General features: G+C 36.5%; 1 protein-coding gene across 1 annotated transcript in view; it reads right to left on the reverse strand.

Annotated features, from left to right (window-relative positions):
• Positions 1-672: 672 nt before the first annotated feature.
• The window catches only part of LOC145988697 (uncharacterized), a 69,335-nt gene continuing 45,765 nt past the window's right edge, over positions 673-24,242 (reverse strand). Inside the window, exons 2-3 of the mRNA XM_083123780.1 lie at positions 6,388-6,590; positions 673-2,110 (exon numbers count right to left, since the gene is read on the reverse strand). Coding sequence (XP_082979906.1) covers positions 1,758-2,110; positions 6,388-6,577 — 543 coding nt within the window. The 5' untranslated portion in view covers positions 6,578-6,590 and the 3' untranslated portion in view covers positions 673-1,757. The remainder of the gene's footprint in view (positions 2,111-6,387; positions 6,591-24,242) is intronic.

Here is a 24,242-nt window from a genome sequence, read left to right on the forward strand (position 1 = left end):
ATTTCCTTGGCTTCCTTCCATTTTCTCACTAGCATTCTCTTCTCCCTTCCTATCTGCTTAGCCTCATCCCACTCTATGTCACGTCCTGTTTCTCTCGTGTGTTTAAATAATGCATTTCTCTCTCTCTTAAGTCGTACATCATCCCTATGTTGTTTCAACCTGTCTTTCAGCCTTTTTTTCGTTTCTCCTATGTACACACTCTGACATTCTTTACATTTCACTTCGTAGATAATCCCTTCCCCTTCCTCTTCTCTGTTCTCCTTTTTCTTGCTTGCATTCTTCGCTATTCCTAAGATGCTTCTCCCTCCCTTCCTGTAAGTTTTAATTCCCGCTTTCCTAAGCACTCTGACGACCAGTCCCGATTATCCTACCTGTGCACAAATTGGACTTGAAACAAACTTTTTTACAAATAAAGATCTCGAAATAATAGATACGAAAATGCGAGAAAAGAAAACCTGCATATAAACAAACTAAAACATAAGTTTGTACATTACAGAGCAGAACGAATAATATTTTTCACTGTATGAACTTATTTGAACAACGGTTGAAAATAGTGAACTAAAAAAAAACAAAAAAGACTATCTGCAAATGTTCAAATCAGTTTAGGATTTAAGATGATGCACAGATCCGAAAAACAAACTTGGAAATAAAAAATTCATTGTTTGCCTTTTAAAAATTTTATTAAATTGAGCAAAAGTATTGGCACAAAAACAGATCATGAAATATCGTTTTATTATAAACATATCAAAATATGAAAAACAATTACTGAAAAAGTAGGGGAGACAATTGAATTGACTATTCTCATTTCCTCAGGACCTTCTCACACATAGGATATTTATTTCTTGCAGACTACAAGACATTAGCAGGAAGTCGTAACATGCCTTGTCTATCTGTTTATACAATATTTTAGAGTGCATTTACACAGTACAGAATGATACTTCACAAATATGTCACAAAGTTCAGGGTAGTAACTCCATTTTGTACAGAAATTGGTATTTATTAGCTACTGGTTTAATATTACCCATCGTGAAATCGCTGGTGTTTCAAATGTCAAGCTTTTGAAAAACCAAAACTTAAACTCTTACAAAAATAAATAAAATATCACAATATCCAAGAAGTATACATTTGTGTATATAATACCGCGTGATCCGTTTAGATGTCAGAAAAGTAAACCGTTATATACAAGAGGTTAATGTACGTATTTCTGGGCAGTTTGTTGTAATATAAGCAGAAAGGATGTAAGTTTCGAGTGAGTGGAGGTTTACAGTCTTCAGCTGCGTGGCAGCAGTAGCATGCATGTAATACTCGAAAATTTCGTATACCATAAGACATACTGTGCGCGCTGTTGTGACGTGATCACCACCTTTGTTACCATGCACATTAGCGCCGCCATGTGGCTGAAGTCTGTAAACCTCCACTCATTCGAAACTTACATCCTTTCTGCTTATATTACAACAAACTGCTCACAGATACGTACATTAACCTCTTGTGTATAAAGGTTTACTATTTTGACATCTCAAACGGATTACCCGGTATATTCTTGGATACATAATTATATAAAGCCAGTCATTCATTTGAAATTATTTTAAAAATACATTTTTTCAACAATTATGGTTATAAGTCAAGCCTATATGTACCCGTACAGTATATGTGCTACACAGTACATGCATATCAAGGGCTGACATTTTAGGTATGTTATATTTTCAATTTTATTGCCATAAATTGATTATACTTTCAGAAGTAAGAAATTATTCAGATCATACAAGAGGAGGTATACCAAATGCCGCAAAAGCAAGTTTTACCACAATGTGAGCTGCAAAACCAAGCAAAGGATAGGCTACTGCAAACACACCAGTCTCCGTAACAGTGACATGAGGATCTATCTTATTGGCAATTTCAGTGCTGAATTCTTTACACAAAGAAATGATCCACAGTTGACAGTTGTTTGTCATCGTGCAATATTCCTTTCCATTACATGAATGATTCCATACATATCTTCGTAGCATCAATGGAGACATTCGTGTTTGTCCAAGTTTATTTTGGTTCCGAAATCCAATTGGGCGTTGCTTTGTATACTTAGGAACAATAACGCCATGCTCATCTTGCACTCCTGTAGAGTGATAAATAATACACAATGTTTAAATCAACTGTGGAAACAAGAGTGAGGAAAAATAAAATATTAAAACAAGGATTTTATTCCAAAATAATACAATATTTCTCATTTGATATGCTTCGGCAAAGATTCCTTACAGAATCTTCTGAAGCCTAAAACTACCCAAGATTTATATGTAAGATAAAAAAGTAATATGATGTATAAGTAGGGGGTAAAATGTTCCTTCTAATCCAAGACGAGTTGTTTGAAACTTCCTGTTTTTGCGAGGTATTTCGGTGTGCGAGATGAATTTCTCTCAGTTTCACAGGTGAAATTGGGGGGAATTCATGCGTCAAAAGCCATCTTTAAATGATCGTCCAGTGCCCATGGGACCTTCTAGATACCAGGTAAATCGTAAGTAGCGAAAGTATTGAAATCGAAATGTGAATTATCTGTTCTGGTCTCCCCCTCCCTCCTTCTTCGCATGCACGGTCGCTGACATTGAAATAAGCGGAAACACACCGCTTTGATCAGAAAAAAAACAAAAAACATCCATTCATTGCCAGATTGTACAACTGTCAAGGTTCATTACGTGGAAATAAGCTTCGTCCATCTTATGCCAGGGACTGCATATTTTGTTTACAGTTTATAGTGGCATCATATACCTTCACCAGATATCAAACTCGAGAGACTTTTTTTTTAATTGCAAGACAGCACAGGGTATAACTCATAAGTAGGTCTGTTTAAAAAAAATAATAATTGTCAGTCCATATAACATTGCCTTTGTGACGTACACGCAAAGTGTCTCTTACTTGCTGTCTGTGATGAAATTTTTATGCTGTTTAACCTAACAGGATTCGAATCCCTGAGGCGCCGGAGACTGAACTTTTCGCATTCACATTTACAAACAATATCGTTTACAATAATACCTTCGCTAGAAAGCACAGTGCAGTAAATATATAATTTTTATCAATATTTTAAGTTAAGCAATAATTTTTGACACCAGCTAATTATCATGGCGTTATATTTGTGTCCATGTCCGAGACTAGTCTTTATATACACTCACTCTTGCAATGTAATATCTAATGCAATATAATACAAACAGCTGTGGAAGGTTCTCGACTCTTCGCAAAACAGGAAGTACACATCAGAGTTATGCAGAAGATAGGGGGAGAGGGGAATTACTGAGGACACGCAAAATGCCGTAAGCGAACTTACAGTCTAAAACCACTATGTTCTGGCACTTAGAATCAAAAACCTGTGGTTATTTTGTTATAGGTTAGACGATCCCCATCTCTAAACAAACAGAGAAATTAGTTTTTGTTGGGAGAGGAATGGGAGTAAGTGTGTTTTTGGTTAGTTTTTAGTTTATTTTGTTCGCTAGGGGGTGGGTGAAATAGTTTATGCATGTTAGTTTTTTAAACCTGGTATATGTGTGGAAAATGTATATAAACTATCTAACTCTCTCTGTCTGTCCGTCTTATTTCCATCAGATGCTAATAAAAATGTTGCTAATCGATAGTTGCATGTTAATTTAACCTTTGAAAACCCGTACAAGGTAATATTTTTACATGAGGTAAGTTGGCATACTCTACTAGGGTGTTTTGTGTGTATATGTTTCCAGCTTCTAGCTGTAGAGAATTAGCTTTAGCCTATAGGAAAAAAAATAGTTGCAAAGAGGTAAGTTTGGTAACACTGCTCGTCGAAAGCAGCTCAAACAGTGTTGCCAGCTGTATTTTAATTTTCCCCGTCATAAAATATTAAAAAAAATGCAAGAGGTGAGTTGCTTATACTCTATCTGGAAGGCTTGGTGTGATGTTTGTGTCCATTTAATTTACTTTGCAATAGATCTTGTGTGTTGGCAACCGTCAGCCCTTACAAGTTAAATAGCAGCCTTACTCTGTAAGGCATAGTGTGTGTGGGTGAGTGGGCGATGTTAGTTTAGTTCACGGATCGTGCATGGACCTGCCTCGACCAATAAGAGCCGTGCACCACTTTCTGCCTTTCAGTCACAGCTGCTTTACTCTGTAAAGCTGCATGCGGGTTTTTGTGAGTGAGGTAAGTTTAATTCACAATAGATCACACTTGGACCTGTCTCCACCAATCAGAATCCAGGACGAGTTGAGAAACTCGCTTATGATGCATGAATTCCTCCCAATTTCACCCGTGAAACTGAGAGAAATTCACCTCGCACACCGAAATACCTCGCAAAAACAGGAACTTTCAAACAACTCGTTTTGGATTAGAAAGATCATTTTACCCCCTACTTGTATATTTATGATAAGAAGTAATAGTATTTAGTAAGGTATAAAAAGTAATATGAACACTCTCATCATTTACTGACAATCAGGAGTTTATGCAGTTTTCCATCTGTGAGAAATAAGGGTAAATTTAGAGGCAAAATGACCATAAATTAGGCCTTCGTGGAAAATTTAGGGGGTGTGTGGACAAATCACAAGAATGACATTGTAAGCACCGGGATCTGCAGTTGTGCCTGTGTAGCAAGACCCTTGTTCAGTTAGCCACCAGCAATGCAAAACAACAAATTTACACCTACGCATATAAGGGCCTCCCCCATGGCGCAGTGGTAGCGTCATTGCCTTGTAATCAAGGGGTCCCGGGTTCGATACCCGGTGGAGGCACAAGTGGTTCGGATCCCACTTTAAACTGTAGGTCCAGTCCCGATTAGCCTTAGTGCGCATAAAGTGGACTTAAAACACCAAATCAAACCAAACCAAACACCTACGCATAGACCATGCAGACTATGAATAAGTGCATGCAATGTAATTTACGTAAACAACATGGCGACGAGCGTGGCACTGAAACACCAACAGTGTTGCCAATTCACAGTCTTAATTTCTAAAAACAACGATTTTCCTAGTTCCCCCTTAAAGAAGCCTCATCCTATTGGCTATCGGTAGAAATAAACATTTTTTTCTTTCACTGCCATAGATGCTGAGCTAATCCACCTAACCAAACTGAAAATTACCGATGGCATGTCCGTACATGTGTGTTATGTGCCATTTTTTATGCTTTGTAAAAAAAATAATTTACACTTCCCGTTACATCTGGCAACACTGCGTGGACACTAATCCAATCATTGTTCCCCGGTTTAAAAATATATGCATGAACAAGGCTTCAATTTGGTATAAGGATTATATGTGTACCACTTCCGGTTCAAAAGTTGTACTATCCCCAACTGCCATGGCCGTATTTAGAGGGGGGGTTTCTAGGGTTCAAACCCCCCCCGAAACTTCTGACATGTTGGATTAATGGAAGTTCAGAAACCAAAATCTGTAACAAATTTTCAATGCCGAAGCATCACAAAAATACAAGGCTACAATGTTGAAACGATGGAGCTAGAATTTTCATACATTTGGAATTCTGAAACTTGAGTGAAACAGGATTTTTTCTCAGAATCGTAGCCCACCCGCGACCCCTCCATTATCACTTCTGCTGTCATCTTTCCAGTGTTGCTCCTGCGTCACAAGCAATATAGACTGAAGATTCCCTTATGATTGTCCCAAAATTCCCTTTCCAGCTTTTAAATTTCCTGTCCGATAAAGTCGAAAATCCCCCTTGATAGGAGTTCAAACCTAGGATCTCCAGTTTCGTAGCGCGTTACGTTCGCGATTGAGGTTACAATCCATGCACCAGGTTAAGCTTTTAAAGAGAATAACTGGTTCCACACTTTTCAAAATTCCAAAAATTTAATTTTAAAGTCAAACAACAAAAACTTTATGACTAAAATTTTCATCCAACTTTTAAAGCTTTTCTCTTGAAGGTATCTAAAGTTTAATGACGAAGTATAATAATTGTGCATTTCAGTACACACTGTATGAAACGTAAAAAAAAAAAAAAGAAACTTGTGCTGGTTATTCACTCATCTGCTGGATTGAGTTAGCCCCCTTAAGGATATAACAATAATATAATAATTATTATTATTAGTATTATTATTATGAAATAAAATTGTTTTATTATTATGAAATTTTAATTATTATTGTACAATTATTGTTATTATTTCTATTATTCAAATTTCTGGCGACGCCCATGGGAACAATTATGAATGAACCCCCCCCCCCCGAAATTTTTTCCTGCCTACGGCCATGAGAGTTGCGTTGTAAATGGAACACCCTGTATATTTGTGCTGAACGTAGGTTTATTATTTAACTACGTATTCAAGGATTAGTCGAACATTTTTTTTGTTTTTTGTTTCTTGTAGATCTAATATAATGCTTTCAATATTTTTATAATTCTTAGTCATCCGTTTTGGGAGGGGTATGGTTGATACTAACCTTCTGCCGTTCTCCAATCTTCACCTTCAAACTCAAGGACCAATGTCCAGTGGCATAATGCTCCAGCAACAGTCCCGTTTACGATAAATCCACCTGCTGTATCAACTGCTCGCTTATACAAATATGCTGTTGCCATCCTCGATACCTCATCACGTTCCTCAGGAACATCCCAAGTCGTCTTGTAACTCATGACTGCGCGTCTCCTGTGGACAAAAAAAAAAAAAAAAAAAAAAAGTGAAGTAAAGTGTTCCCCTGTGCATAGCACCACGCCATGAAGGCGTATAGGGGGTGTGGGGGTAACGTCCCACACTTTCTTGATCCGGTCGTGAGTGGGGGTGATGTGATCAGCATCACGCTCCTGACCGCCTTTACCCCCCAGGGTTTCCCCCAGGTACCCATGTTATTCGACGCTGGGTGGGCGCCGGAGCCGCTTCCATCGTTAGAAAAGTTCCCGGATTTGAACCGGCCGGGGATCGAACCCGGGACCTTTAGCATGGTAGTCAGACGCGTTACCGACTGAGCCACCGCGGCCACCGTGGACAAAAATAAGTCATTATTTTCTTCTGTTGTTTCCAGAATAGAAAATATTAAATTTCTTGTTTACATATTAATAAACACATCCAAACTTCTATTTCTAAAGACCAGCCTCCTCCTTCAATAGGGAGGGGTGTGTGCACTCGCTCCCCGAAACTTTCCCATGCCTCCCCCCAATTTTTCATGGCTTAGAGGAAGTTTGAAATTAACCTCCAATTTTTTTTTAACTTTTCATGAATATCATCGTTTAGTTTTTATACTTGTTGGGATATAGACTAGATTAAATATAAATGTAATGATAAAACATTAAAGTATTATTATTATTAAAAAACTACTGCTACATATCAATGAAAAGCTATGTGGCACAAGTGTAGTCAATATATTATGAAATGGATATCGTACTATAAAAATATAGAAAACAATATATAATTTATAAGACATGTATTAAGCTAGCTCTAGCTCTCTCTCTCTCTCTCTCTCTCGTGTATGTATGCATATGTGTGTGTATATATTTTATATATACACACACACACACTTGTTTATACTATTGTGTATTCAATTTTGGCTCCTCAAACCTATCATTCTCGCTACGTCACTGCCCTGCTGTTTGCCACATTATTATGTACTCCAACTCGGATGTATTTGTATTCTTATTTATTTAAAGACAATGATTATTGGAGGAAAATCAAGTAATTCACATGAGACTTCCAGGCGAAAGAACTGAAAGAGTTCAAACTCGTCATGAGCAGTGCCATGAGCGTCAATAAGGAATAGCAATAAAAAACAGGCCGTACCCAGGGGAGGGATCATGGAGGCCATGCCTCCCTCCTCGACTATGAAATATCTTAATGTGATCCTATAAAAACCTAAGAAATAACATTGACGATTTTTCTTTTAGATCTTTCAAGAATTTGGATTTCGTCCTCGTATAAATGAATGGGTTTGTTGTGGAGAGAGGCAGTCTCCAGAAGCCTGCTGTCTGCAATATTAAGTAATTTAGTTTCATAGCCATTTTATAACAATACATCTTTTTAATTCAAGTGCAGTCGTGATGCGATGTTTGGTTAACTCACATTTATACATATTTTTAATTAATTATCATTGCTGATACATGTCATTTAATTTATAAATATATTATTTTCAAAAGGTAGAATTATCATGGCTGTTCAATGGTGCTGGTACGTACAAGAAAATGAAAGGAAACTTGTAAATATTGTTAATTTGAGGAATACAGTATTGTTAGAATACTTTTAAGGGCATGCGAGACAGTCTCCGGCCGGCTTTTCCCTCAGAGTCAGTGTTGCCAACTTAGCTCTCTTGGAGCCAGATCTGGCTCTTTCGTGCACTCGTTTGCCTGTGAACTTGGGCGCCCGTCCCCGTGCCTCACTATGATACCATCGCTGGTTCCGGCCCACATAGACCAACTTTTGCCATGATTATACATTTTGCACGTGACGTGATATTGTTATATTGGCTGCGTAGCCCCACACCCTCTTATATCCCCAGCTACTTTTTTTTATAGCGCCGTGTTGAAGTGAAATTGGCATAATATTGTTATCAGGGAAACCTTTATTTTCGATTTCGTACGACCATGAGATGGGTGATGCAGCCGGATCTAGATGGTGATAACTAGGCCTAGGATTTTTATGACCTAAAAAATCACCAAAATATGCAAAATAAAATATGCTCTTATGACCTAAAATTTTACAAAATATGCACTATGATTTGAAAAATATGCCCTTAAAACTGGACTGTTTCAAACATCAATATCTAACTTATGCTGAAATATTTTTACATACGTACTATTTTTAGTTCACTTTATGGGCCATGAGTTGCAAGGCACAATTAATACTTTCTCTAAATTTTCAATTAAAGATGAAAAAGATTTTGCTGCAGTCAAAAAAAAAAGAAAAACCCTCGAGTGAACATGGGAGTAAGAACGAATTCATTTGAAAAATTACTGTATATTTCTTAAAAAAGCGAAAATATGCTGAATATGACCGAAAATCCATCAAAATATGCTTTATCACGTAGAAATGGCCAAATATGCAAAAATATGCCCTTAAAAACACCTTAATTCAATTAGTTTCTTCACAATATGAATTTCTATATATTTAGGGAACACATTACCCTTACCCCAAAAAAAATGCTAAGTCAGAATATGCCCTAGCCCTAATGATAACTAAGAATAAATTGTCATCAATTTAGAGTTAACGGTAATAGCAGCACCCCACCCCTTTGACAACTAACATTACTCTAGGAAGCACTTCGTAAATCTAGCTCCTTAAAGGTCACGTTTTAACTCTATTTAAGGTAAAATTTAGCTCTTTTATGCGCACCAGGTTTGGCAACACTGCCAGGAGGCAAGGAGAAATTCATTGGGCACATGCAAGTATTTTTTTATTTGTTATCTTGGGAATATCAAACTTCCGATGGAATTGAAAATGATATCAACGGAAAGAGGGCAGTTTGAAGAAGTTATTGCCCAGCAGAAAAGTCGAAACTCCCATTTGATTAGCCGTAACTTGATGTTGAAGTTGATTCCCCATAAGGAATACATGGGATTCCGAAAATTCTTATTCGTCATATTTTATAGGACGTATCTAGCTTAATAATCAACTTTGAAAAACGCTTCGACCTGCCACACGTGGAGAAATTCATCCTCTCTTGTACCCCCACGTTTTTCTTCAGTAGCATTGCCCATTCCGATGATATTCAAATAAATGCACACATGGTGCGTAACTGTATCTCCTCACCTTAAGCTGTAAGCCACCGTGTTGCTCATTGTCGGGTACGGGTTAGTGGAATATTTCACATTACTTTGGACGATGTGGTAACGCGGCACGCTATGACACCAGGGGTTTCAAATTCGAATGGGCACTCTTTGTGGGTGTCCCTTCATCAATTCCAATGCGTCACTCATCTTAACCATCGTTATTGGCCAAAAATGTCAGAAAAGCAACGTAAAACAACCTAATCCAATAAGATCTGCATTCGCCCCTTAAAAAAATCCATAGGAAAGGAAGCTTTCAACAAAAGAAGTGTTTTCATGGAACTTTGAACGAAGAATTAAGGAAGTGACTAATGAAATATTTCATGTGAAGGAACCTGAATGCTACGAACAAGAGAGGAAAGATGGCTAGAAACTTTTTATAAGTGTGACTATGGTGAAGAATGGAGCATGCCAAATGGCCAAAAGAGGTGCTGTAGAGACTTGATGAAAAGCAATTGTGGAAGTGATGAAGACAAAAAAAATGGCTGGAAATCTGACTGAGAGGGTCGCTAAAAGATGCTCTGGATGGAATTGTTAACGAAAAAGGGGTCCGAGAGAGAATATATCAGCTGATAGCAGTGACGTCCGCTAGTCTAACAGAGATAGATAAATCAATCTCTAATTATTTTTGTGGCCGCGGTGGCTCAGTTGGTAACGCGTCTGACTACCATGCTAAAGGTCCCGGGTTCGATTCCCGGCCGGTTCAAATCCGGGAACTTTTCTTAACGATGTAAGCGATGTAATCATTTTCAACCGTAAACATTGAAAAAAAGATTTAATTTACCAAAACTAATTTTAGTCACAGCGTCGAATAACATTGGGTACCTGGGGGAAACCCTGGGGGGGGGGGGGGGGGTAAAGGCGGTCAGGGGCGTGATGCTGATCACATCACTCCCACTCACGACCGGATCAAGAAAGTGTGGGGCGTTACCCCCACACCCCCTATACGCCTTCATGGCGTGGTGCTAAGCACAGGGGAGCACTTTACCTTTACCTTTTTATCTCTAATTATTTTAAAATAATTATTATCACATCACAATATTTATTGTCTGAGTTCACATACAACACTTCTTTTTTCACGCGCTTCTCGTCTCTCTGCGAGATCGAATTTTTCAACACTAATAAAAATTGCACAAAACATATTTGTAATAATTGCATTATAGGTATGAATTACAGCACAACGTTGATTGGTGGTGAGGGGGGGAGGGGCATCCTCATGAAACGTCGCTTCACCTTGAAAAATTCCTAGCGCTGGGCTTGGCCATGACTACCTAACCAGAACCCACCTAAAAATATTTTATCTAGCCGAGCCCACCCTAAGAAAAATTTCTGGCGACGCACGCTTCTACCGACGGAGTCTGCATTCCACACTCCACAGGTTAAATTTGCCCTTGGAATGTTCTCTTTATCACCGCCCAAATCTGAAAACTGTCTTTCTGCAGGTAGAAAAGAAAAGAAAGAGTCCTCCTATATATTTTTCTGAGTGACAAAAGGCTGCCTGTTCTGTCCTATTCGTTCCTTGCACGGGTTTGTATTGGCGTGGCGGTGAACAATAGAAACGCTAGTGTTCCGTCGGGTAGTTTCTTCGGACAAAGAAGCATAGACATTTGTGGAAACTGAAGGCGCCACTTTGCTGCACCAAATAACCATCAGTAAATGCTAATAGACCAAGATAAACCTGCAGGTAGAAACAGGGTTGTCAATTTTTCAAGGAAAGCTTGTCTATGCTTTTACAATACAAACGAAGCTTGTAAACGAGCAACGCAGTGATAGAAAAAATCATTTTCAACCGTAAACATTGAAAAAAAGATTTAATTTACCAAAACTAATTTTAGTCACAGTTACCGGAATAATGAATATAATTCTGAAACAACCATTTTAATCAGATTTATTCAATAAATGTGTTCTTATTTTTGTAGGTTTTTCTGATTGTTTTTATGCGTGTTACAAGTTTAATTTGATCTTTTGGCGACCCAAGAAGACGGCTCTCAGCGCGGCCGCTCCACTCGAGGGCAGAGTTAATATCACGGTCAAAATAGGCAGCGTTTGTAGGATGATGGAAATGGGAAGGCTCAATGTTGGTCGATTTACTGGCAAACGTAGAAGCACACGCGCACTAACGAACGAAAAAACTGAAACTACGGTGAAGAATAAATTATGAGAATTTAAGATTGAAAAACAACTGCGCATTCCCTTATACAGCACTCTCTGATACACAGGCTGCTACAGTTCTATAATAAACGATCTACAAACATCGACATTTTTGCCCCTGAAAGTATTTTCCGATCTTCTCTAAGAACTAATATGTAATGTTTGTCTCCTTGTTTATGTCTTATCTGTTTATATGTATCCCTTTTTGTTTTTACCTAAAACCATCTTGACTTGTTCTTGTTGATTTATTAGAATTTTCAGTGTAAAATGGCCTTACAAGTGCTGTATCTGAAATTTGAATAAATAAATAACAACAACAATAACAACATAGCGTCGTCGCCTTGTAATCAAGGGGTCTCGGGTTCGATACTCGGTGGAGGCATACAAGTGGGTCGGATCTGACTTTAAACTGTAGGTCCAGTCCCAATTAGCCTTACTGTGTATAAAGTGGACTGGAAACACTAAATCAAACAATAATAATGACATTTTACAAATTTATGTTGAATTTTTGTTTTAAGTCCACGTTATGTGCAGATCCTCGAGACTGATTAGTTACCTCAGCGCGCAACGACGCCGAGGATTGCGGGTTCGAATACCGGCCTGGGTATGTGTGTTCCTTGTGTCAATTTCATCATATCATCACTCATCCTCATCTTCGCCATTAGCCAAAAGGGGCAGAAAAGCGAAGTAAAATAAACCAAATCAATCCACTTTATGCGCAGATTGGCTAATCGAGACTGGACCTACAGTTTGCAGTGGGATCCGAACCACTATGTGCCTCCACCAGTTTTCGAGGCCTCAACGTCACCACTGCGCCATCGGGGAGGGTCCATTTTCGCAAATGGAAAACTAGAAATGTACCATAAGCGGCTCTCTATTGAGTAGACCGTGGAGAGAATACCGAGTTGCATCGCCGCTGTTGTCTGGCATTAGAGATGAAGGGAAAGAACCTTGTACGAAAAGTCCCCGCGCAGCTTTCCTTATTTCCGTTCTGCTCGGGCCATAAGGAAGCATGGTCCACTCCCCCTCCCTTCCTCGCGGGAGTACGGTGCACAAGAGTCGCGGGTCGGGGAAGTTTTTTTTTTTTTTTGCTTGTGGTTCCACCACGGACACATCTGGCCTCTATTGATACCATTGAAAGTCAATGGAGATGTTACAAGCCAGACGTGTCCGTGACTGTACATAAACGTTATATTAAAAAAAATATTTAAAAACCCGATAACTATTCAACTGAGAGAAATAGAGTTTCCTATAAAAAAATAATGAAAAAAGGTGTTGGGCATAAATCAATGACGCTGTTCAAATACATACTAGGCCTCCCCGATGGCACAGTGGTAGCTGGTAGCGTTCTCGCATTGTAATCAAGGGTTCCCGGGTTCGATACCCGGTGGAGGCACATTGCAAAGTAGTCCGGATTCCACTTTAAACTGTAGATCCAGTCCCGATTAGCCTTACTGTGCATAAGTGGACTTAAAACACCAACTCAATAATCAAATACATACTTTATAACGCATACAGTATACATGTATGGAAGAATAAATTATTTGTTTTAATTGTAAACACTGGTTACATACGAGTCACTTAACGGTACAAAAATGTGTCGAGTTTCAGGTTGTTTACAAGATATCTCGTCAATTAAATAACAATTTTCTCTTAAATTAATCTCTTCTTTAAATGCATTAAAACCCCGTTAACTCGTGTGCCTTTCGTGGTGTATATATTAATTTAGTTTTGTTTTAAGTCAAGTTTTGTGCACAGATATAGGCTAATTGGGACTGGACCTGCAGTTTAAAGTGAGATCCGAACCACTAAAGTGCCTCGGAAAACCCTTGATTACGTGGCGACGACGTTACCACTACGCTACCATGGAGACGTGCAGTATATATTATGTAACATTCTCTGCGTGTTTCGCGTTGCAATCTCAAATGCTAACCGGAATGTTTCCGTGTAAACTGTAAAGTATTGTCTGTTATGAGATTTTTGGAAGCATTTATGCATTTATGGAAATACTTCAGTCTAATGCGAGCCTGATGCTCAAAGGAGTGAAATAAAAAATGATTGATATGAAACTGGATCCTAACAAAATATGAACTAATATTGAGTCTGATGTCTTCAGATTTCTCTGACATGTTGGTAATTTTCTACAATTCCCCTTTTCGCTTGACGCTTAAAATTCGACCACCTGGTAACACTGTGTTGCCTGGTGAATTTACGAGTTTTTGTTCCGCTTGTATCAGCTCGGAATCTAGGAAAGAAGGAACCGTTCCAGAACGTTTGAAAATATGTGAAAGGCACAATGTGAGGATGGGGGGGGGTTAAACCACCCCTGGGAAAGTAAATTCCGTAAGCGATCATTCTCGAGAAAAGCCAGGTATATCGGGCGAACAAGGCAACACGTCGAAGGGGGGGGGGGAAGAGGACCCAAAACTTGCCACCGCTGTGGCGCTGTGGTCTTCTACCACTGGCACTGTCTGAACCCGCCCGGCCCACTATTAAATTGAATTGATTTTATTGCTGGGCGAGGTTCAGCTGTTGCTGGTCTACCACCTAATTCCAAAAAAATCAAGATTACAGAGAATTTGAACACGAAAGTACAATAAAATACAAACGGAACAAATCCCATACAATAGAACACATTAAAATTAAAATTAATTCAAGATTACAAAGAAATTAAAGAAGAAAGTACAATAAAATAGAATAGGAATAAAATCATATACAATGGAACAATATTAGCAGTGAAATTAGATAATAAAGTAATTGAAGTCGAGAAAGTTGAAACTAAGATAAAAATAATTTCTGGCAACTCACAGTATTTTTCATTCTTCGTGTGTCGTTGATCAGTGATTCACGGAGCATATCGCGAAAACGTCTCAAGTTTTCATTTTTTTTTTTTTTAGATTTGGTAGTGCATTCCAGGCCTTGGGTGTTGCGTAACTGAAAGAGGCTTGATAAGCTGAAGTTCTGCAACGTGGTAAGCTGAAACTGGCAACGTTTCTGGTTGAATGCGAATGAATTTTGCTTTTGAAGTTCAATTTCGAATAGAGGTAGTTTGGACTTTTGCTATTAATTATGTTGTGCAGTGTACAAAACAAGTGCAGTTTTCTCCTTCGTGCCATGGAGAGGATTCCGTGCTCATTTAGCACAGGGAGAACTTTTTTGTTCTAATGCATGCGTTTTGAACTTTCTGTATTTTTATTGCAAGCTTTTTTGTTATTCTTAGCCCGTAAATGACATCACAATAGTCAAACAGGGGGAAGATAAGAGACTGCACTAGGTTTAATTTTATCTTAGGAGAGAGGAAGTCTATCAGAAGATAGAGGCTTTTTAATATCGAATACGCCTTGCCACATTGTTGTATCACGTGCTCAAACCAATCGAGCCGCTGGTTCATGATCAGTCCTAGGTTTTTTACTGTTTGAGAAAATTTAATATGCTGTGTGTGAAGAATTATTTCGCAATCATTGATGTCAATTTGTTTCAAGAGACTGCCTGTTCCGATAATTGTAAATATTGATTTGTTTGTATTTATTACTAATCCCTTTGATGCGCACCAATCGCTTATAGCTATTCTTCAAATCCTGGTTTAAAAGTGCGACCGCGTCCTGTAATTTTGATATAGGTGTGGATATATACAATTGAGTGTCGTCGGCATAACAGTGAACGTTGCATATTTTCACTGACGTGATTAAATCTAGCGGCCGAGAGCGTGAATAGCAGTGGGCCAAGAATCGAGCCCTGAGGCACCCAAGCTCCTATGTGAAGTGGAGAAGATAGCTGGCCTGTCCGGCTGTTTTCTTCCGCTAAGATAAGTTTCGAACCACTTTAAGTGCCGTCGGCGACAATTTATAATAATGAAGCTTGGCCAGAAGGAGCTTATGCGGTAGTGTCAAAGGCCTTGCTAATGTCGAGCAACACCAGTAGTGTTACCATCGAGTTAAAAATGTCGTCGGTTACTTTTAAGAGCGAGGGCGAAAACCGGATTACTGCCGGGAAAGGATATGGAATTTGTCAATATGCTTTGGAATTTGATCATTTGCAATTTTTTCGATGACTTTTGAAAGCACAGGCAGAATGCTGATGGGCCGCAAGTCATTCACAGAAACCGGGTTCTGCTTTTTAGGGATGGGGAATACCGTTGCCTCTTTCCAAGAATCAGGGAAACTGCCCGTGGTGTGTGAGTTGTTGATTATGTGCGTTAGCAGTGGGAGGATGTGATGAAGAGAGCTTTATCAGGGTGCGAAATCTTGGGGGGATTTCCCCCCACCAACAATCTTGGCCTGAAAAATCCCCCGCACCAAACATTTCCAGGGGGAAGAGTTTTTGTTATAGCTAACAAGCAAAAGATAAGCAACTACTTTTAATTTCAAATATACTTTACTAAGAATAATATCGAAAACACACACAAATTAGTAAAGTTGTGAGTATTGAATGCATTCTCTCTCAAGAGATCATTAACAAATCTACATGAATACTCACAATAAAAGTAAAACAAGAATGCAAAACAATAATAACTATGAAATCTAATTGATTTACATTAACATAAAACACAAACTAACCAAAAACTTACACATAATAAAACCACTTGAACTATTTCATTATTTATTAACATCTATAACCAGTTGGTAAAGAAATTAGCTTCTTTGCAATATCTGATATGTATAAAAGTAACAAAAGATATGTAATTAATAATAATAGTATTAATAATAATAGTATTAATAATATATTTTTAATTGAGTAATTTATTTTTACTTTTATTAACATTACAAATATGTATATCGTATAATATACACATATGTTTGTGGAGGAGGGGATTTGAAGATGAAGAACTTTCTCCCCCCACCAGTTTTCAATGATTTCGCACCCTGAGCTTTATCATTTTTATTGATATGTCATCGGATCCAGATGCATTTCATTGGATTCCGTATATTGCTTTCCTAACGCGAGAACCATCCACCTCGCAGAAACTGAACGCCTCTGCGCTGTGGTCGAAACTGCTGGCGTAACATTTCTCACATTGCTGCGAGATTAGCTCTTGATTAATTTCCATTTTGTAGAATAAGTTTACGAAATGGTTGTTCAGTGCGTTTGCGTCATTTAATGCGGGTGCGTAATCTCATAATTAATTTAACATTATCTGTAATCCAGGGTACTTTTCGTTCTGTTGCACGAACTGTTTTCAGGGGGGCGTGTTTACCAAACACTTTAATCAATTTCTCCGTAAAGAAACGCACCTTGTCGTTAATGTGTTCGTAGTGCTTCAAAGAATTCCAGTCGATGCTCTCTTGATCTTCATTCAGGGCATCCTTCACTATCGCACTGTCGTAATGTAAAGAGATATACGCTAAAGAGTGGTCAGAATTACTGACTGGTACCGTTAACACCAGAGTAGTAGAGGTCTACGCCAACGTCAATCGCTATTTAATATTCGCAATTCATTTGCACGTACTTATAATTAATTTGCACGTACTTAGAACTAATTTGCACGGGTTTTAATTTATTTGCAAGTACTTAGAATACTTTACATTTATGTATTTGCATGTTTATAACTTTTTATGAATATATATTTATTTATTTTATGAAAAATATGTATATAGAAGGTAATTAGAGGTACTAAACGCTATGCATATGTTTTTATATTCATTACTGCAAAGTATGTAATGTATAAAATGTTAATATTAATGTTTATAGTATTGAAAATAAGTTTTCTATGGTTTATGAACCGCTATGAACGGTGGTAATGGGTGTAGGTACAGGTCCAATTACGATTGGGGACGGTCCTGGTATTCGAACCCGCGATATGTAATATTATTAATTAGTACTATGTAATAATGTATGTTATTATGGTATGAAACACGGTGGTGCAACACGCTAGACAGAAGACGGTGAACTCCGCGCTCCGCGCTGAGGGTAGACGAGAAAGGAATTTGGGAGATGTGCGGTCAAGGTCAAATGACGTCACAACGTCAGGACAAAGGAAGAATCTGATTGACCAATCAGAGAACGCGTCGGTAGATTTTCAGAACCGGTTTTTTTCCCAAGGTTAACCAGTACGCAAGAACAGGGGAAAGCTATGCAATGCCGTAGGGCAGGGGAGGGATTCAACCAGACAACAAAGAATGTCTGAGAATGCGCAGCAAGGGTCAAATCTCTGAAGCTATGCGGTTTCCGCCGCCAATTAATATTCCGCTCAGGTTTGCCTCCAAGGCACAGGACGCTTTAGCGCAGGTTTTTTTTTATCTGTACTATGAAGAAGGGAGAGCTATTAGGGACGGGGCCTACAGTTTTCACCATTTGCTTTTATCACGGGGTAACGAACCTAGGACCCTTTGATTATTGATTTAGGTAGTAAATGTATGTTACTGTGTGCTATTTAACTTAATTTTGAGTTTATTTTTTACCAAACTTTGACTTTATGTCAAACATTTTCACAGCTTATCCTTATTTTTACAAAAATAACACTATTTGTACTATTCAGGCAACATTTTTTATTAAATTTTGGACTCGCAAAGATATTTTTACAACTTTTTAACTTATTATTTTACAACTTTAAGTTAATTTTTTACCTAAATAACACTATTTGTACTATTCAAGCAACATTTTTTATTAAATTTTGGACTCACAAAGACATTTTTTTCTACGTTTAACTTATTATTTTACAACTTTATATTAATTTTTTACCAAAATAACACTATTTGTACTAATCAGGCAACATTTTTTATTAAATTTTGGACTCACAAAGACATTTTTTCAACTTTTAACTTATTATTTTACAACTTTATGTTAATTTTTACCAAAATAACACTATTTGTACTATTCAGGCAACATTTTTTATTAAATTTTGTATTTACAAAGAGATTTTTTCAACTTTTAACTTATTATTTTACAACTTTATGTTAATTTTTACCAAAATAACACTATTTGTACTATTCAGGCAACATTTTTTATTAAATTTTGTATTTACAAAGAGATTTTTTCAACTTTTAATTTATTATTTACAAGTTTATGCCTATTTTTTACTCAAATAACACAATTCTATCTGTTCAGGAAAGACTTTTAGTTACATTTTCGACACACAAAGTGTGTGTTCTCAACTTCTATCTGTTTATTTCACAAGTTTATGCCTATTTTTTACTCAAATAACACAATTCTATCTGTTCAGGAAAGACTTTTAGTTACATTTTCGACACACAAAGTGTGTGTTCTCAACTTCTATCTGTTTATTTCACAAGTTTAGGCTTATTATTACCAAAATAACACAATTCAATCTGTTCAGGAAAGACTTTTAGTTATATTTTCGACACACAGAGTGTGTGATCTCAATTTCTATCTGTTTATTTCACAAGTTTAGGCTTATTATTACCAAAATAATACAATTCAATCTGTTCAGGAAAGACTTTTAGTCGCATTTTCGACACACAGAGTGTGTGATCTCAACTTCTATCTGTTTATTTCACAAGTTTAGGCTTATTATTACCAAAATAATACAATTCAATCTGTTCAGGAAAGACTTTTAGTCGCATTTTCGACACACAAAGTGTGTGTTCTCAACTTCTATCTGTTTATTTCACAAGTTTAGGCTTATTATTACTCAAATAACACAATTCTATCTGTTCAGGAAAGATTTTTAGTTACATTTTCGACACACAAAGTGTGTGTTCTCAACTTTTATTTGTTTATTTTACACGTTTAGCCTAATATTTACTCAAATGACACGATTTGAACGTGTTTTTTTATTACATTTTGGACTCTCAAAGACACACACACACACACACTCTCACACACACACACACAGAGAGAGAGAGAGAGAGAGAGAGAGAGAGAGAGAGAGAGAGAGAGAGAGAGAGAGAGATTTTCCAAGTTTACAGGATTATTCTCTAGTTTACTCAAATAACACAATTTAGATGTGTTTTGAATTATATTTTGGATGCAAAAGTATGTTTTGACAAGTTCTACCCTTTTATTTTACAAGTTTAGGCTTATTATTACTCAAATAACACAATTTAATCCAGTCAGGAAGGATTTGTTATTATATTTTGGATGCACAAAGAGAGGTTTTCAACTTTTTTATTGATTTTTTGCAGGGTATGTATTAATTTTTATTTATTTTGTTTTGTATCATATATACATTTACAAATTTTTAACTTAGAGTTTAGTATTTATTGAATTTTTTCAAAAACACTAAAAAAAGTACTTTTAGCTAAAATGTAAGCCACAGAATATATTATTATTATTATTATTATTAGGGTTTACTGATTTCCACTATGCTATTTTTGGTTCTGTATTTCTATATGTATTTATTTAGGGCAGGTTACGCCTGCCACGTAGGAAAGTTTGTTTATTTTAGAGTTTGCTGAGTATTTTGTTACTTTTATACTAGGTAATGTTTCCTAAATATATCAGGTAGGGCTCCATCCATATACTTTTGTTTTTGCTATTTTGGAGATGTGATCAGCATCACTCTCCATCTGCTTTTTATTTTATGTACCCAATATTATTTTGAGGCTTAGTGAATTCTAGAGCCTATTTATGCACGAGAGAGGAGAGAGGACTTGAAAATTTTGATCTCAGACAACCCACAACTATTTGTCAGAGTATTTTAAAGGATATTTTATACTTATTATGTGCCACTAGAATATCAAAGCTTGCTTAATTTTTATGTCTGTAACGCATTTATTGTATTTCTAGCTAAGGCTTACTGGATAAAGTACACGAAATGTTTAACATTTCAACTATTTGCTTTTATACGAGGGCAATTTTTTAGTGTAACGAAAATTAAGATGTGTCTATGAGGTCTGAAACCCCTTTACCGAGGGTCCATATTTGGACGCTTACTAATATTGTTTTTCCCCTTACATATAACAATTTAACAATATAATTATAATACGAAGTTAACAGACGGCTTAGGGGCCTAGGTCCACTTTCCAAACTTTTTTACTATTCTAGAAGAATTATTTAGCTTTATAGCCTTTTTCAAGGTATTTTTGAAGTATTACTGGCTTCTTTGGGTGCATCAACACTTGGGTTATTTCCATTTGGTTTATTATACGGGGTTTATTTTTTACTCTAAGATCAATATATGTCTCCGAGGACTAAAATACATTTATTGAAGCTAAAAGCTTAGGCTGTAACTAGGGACTTAGCATGTATATCGACAATTTATAGGACAACACGAACCTTACAAAGGATTATAGGTTACGTACGACCACACGCCAGAGCTTTGTTAATCTGCAAGAAGCAGTTGCAACTAATGCTATGAGGATATAATGTTAATTTTTCATTGTTTCACAAGGAGGCTATTTTTTACACAACCAATATTTGCTTTTTTCAAGTAACTACATGTACCAGAAGCACACATGCCAACACTAACTAGATTTTGATTTATACTATCTCAGGTGCTAAATGTATCAAGAACACTGATTGTATATATTTTTGAGAATCCAACTATATCAGGATTTTTCTATGTAAGTATATTTTTATTGACTGGCTTATTTAACAGATCAAACAGAAAGACGACAAAATTCACTAAATGTAGGTGATTGCATGAAAATAACTAGATCAAGGGGTGACCAACAGTGAGCTGAATGTATATATAGAGGGTTGCGCTCTATTATTCTCACCTTCGCTGGATTGGCGAAGGAACGCACTTGTGGGCGGTAGAACCTGAACGGGCTCCACCATGGCATCGGAGACTCGAAGCAGATGTTTTGGAGGATGAACCCAAGTAGGGTCATAGGCGCTACGACCAATTTGGTCATTGCTTTTTATATGAGGAACCAATTTGGCCCACTCCCAAAATTAACTTAGATTGCTTATAACTTATGAAATTTGAAGTCTGCACAAGATCCGATGACAAAATCTAAAATTGTAACAACCCTGCCAGGGACTTGAACCCTGGACAGATAGGTTAAAAGCCTAGCGCTATACAAACTAAGCTACCTGCATTTTTAAAAAGTTAGTTATGTTAAGAAATATATTGAAACACCTGAGAACACTCTTGGTCTGGTTCGACAGAGAAGGAGACAACATTTCCAAATTTTTACAGACTGGGTGTATTTTTCCACTATAGAGGCCTTCACTATATGTAATTCGAAACGCTAAAGTTCAGCTAGCTTCCAAAATTGAGGTAAAAATTGTGTTTGGCGAGATTAACAAGTTACAATTATATCCAGTTACGGACAAATAAAGCTAAAAGTCTAAGATTTGCTGTACTAGCCAAGTTTTAGTAACATTTTCTTCACTTTAGTACAAATATCAAAGAAATAGGTATATTTTATTTATAATTTGACAAAATGTACTAGTATTTAATTCACAAAGTTAGGTAAAAAACAGTATTTTTTTAAAATATTGTTACTGCCTTCAAATTTTATGTTATTTAGCCACTAACAACTGGTTTACACTGCTTGGCATTCTTTAAATAGGAAAGGAAGGAATTTGTGTTTAGTATTTTTATATTTATTTAAGAAAACAATTCTACAGTTTAACTTAATTTTAACAAATTGTTACTAATTTATATATCAAAGTTATGTTATTTAGAGTGCATAAAGGCGTATAAAGTTAATATTTGTACTTATCAGTTCAACTAACAATTATATTTTACACACAAAAGATACAGTTAAATTACTTGAATCAGAGAATAATATTTTACAGTAATTGATTCATTCAGCACTAGTCAGTACTTTTATGCATCAGAAAGTTTTCTTAATTTTCTATTACGCATGCTATTTTGGGCTATTCTTAAAATGTATTTCTAGGGCAAACTGGTTTAATTTTCTGCTTATAATGCAAAGTTGACAGTTTTCGCACAATGCATTGTACATTTGTTATATTCTCTACGTACAATCCAAATATTATGCTTATTTAATGTATAACTAACTAACTCTCTACCCTTCTTAAACCCGAAGTTTCATGGCTGCAGCAACACATGCCTTTCATCTGTCCCTGTCCTGAGCAAGATCTATATACTCCTTTCCTTCCCCACCAATTTCCTTTAGGTCCATCTCTACATTATCCCTCCATCTTTGTTTTGGTCTTCCTATTGATCTTTTACCATCAGGTTTCCCAACAAGAATCCTGTATACTCTTCTTTCCTCTCCCATTCGTACCACATGATCTACACACCTAAGTCTTCTTGATTTAATCATTCTAATAATATCTGGACATGAATACAAATTATGTACTTCTAATTTATGTAACCTTCTCCACTCATTTGTCTCCTCATCTGTTTTAGGCCCAAATATTTTCCTAAGGATCTTATTTTCAAATAGTCTCAATTTATGTTCCTTTTTCAATCTAAGGGACCAGGTTTATTTACTGTATTTAACTTTTATTTTTGTAATTAACAAAAATTAAAAGCTTATACTGTAGTTATTATATCGTTTTCTATCAGCTTATTTTGAAATCAATATTATTAGTTATAGTCTTTGATTTATAACTATATTGCTTTTTTATCAATTTATCTAAGAGTACACGCAGACAAACACATGTGTACACACGTTTATGTACATAGATATGCTTTTTTTCAATTTTAGTATGAAGATTGCACTTTAGCTATTTAAGCAAGTGTAGGAAAGGTAGGATTTCTGAGAATTTCTTGCAGGATTTTGTTGTCCAAGTATAGATGAGAACTGAGCTGGGAGACTGTTTTGAACATTTTCATGATAGTTTGCATGTGAACTGTATGCAAATTGAGCACTATTGACTGTGCATGCTTCTAAGTTTTGCTGTTATTTCACATCAACTTTGTGAGACTGTAGACAGTTTTCCTATTTCAAGTAGTTTTTATTGATTGTATTTGTATATGTTTTGGGGACTTAGCAGTTTTATGTTATGAGGCAGTTTGTTGTAGAATATTTTTACCTGATTGTTTTGAGATATTGAGTGTCTGCTGTTTTACTTGTAATTATTTTCCTTCTTGTGTTGTGTATTTGACTATATTTTGTTCAAGTTCGTAGTATTTAGAATAATTGTTATTGACTTGTAGATGTAGGGAGTAATAATCCTTTGCAAGATGCTCTATACTTTAGTCTGAACATTATTCTTAGTGTTCACTTTTGAAGCCTTAGTATTCTGGTAGTATTATTAATGTAGAGGTAAATTAGGCTGAAATGTAGGCATTTTTCTGATACATTATACTCACTTAGTTGTTTCAGCAGGTAGAAGTTGCATGATGGTTTACTGCTGATGATGTTAATTTGCTCTTCTTATGTACTACGTATGATGTAGCTTACTTGAGTAATTGGAATTTTCTACTGAAAAAAGGATTGCTTGTCTATTTTATTCCTATGTTGTTAAGTTTGTCCATAAGCAAACCATGTTTTTACTCTATCCTATGCCTTGGAAGAATCTAGATATATTGTGTTTGCAGTTTTATGTTTCTCTAAGGTTTCAGCTATGTAGT

The sequence above is a fragment of the Lepisma saccharinum genome, chromosome 6 (genome assembly GCF_977018435.1).
Source record: "Lepisma saccharinum chromosome 6, izLepSacc3.1, whole genome shotgun sequence".
In the NCBI taxonomy this organism is placed as follows: Eukaryota; Metazoa; Arthropoda; class Insecta; order Zygentoma; family Lepismatidae; genus Lepisma; species Lepisma saccharinum.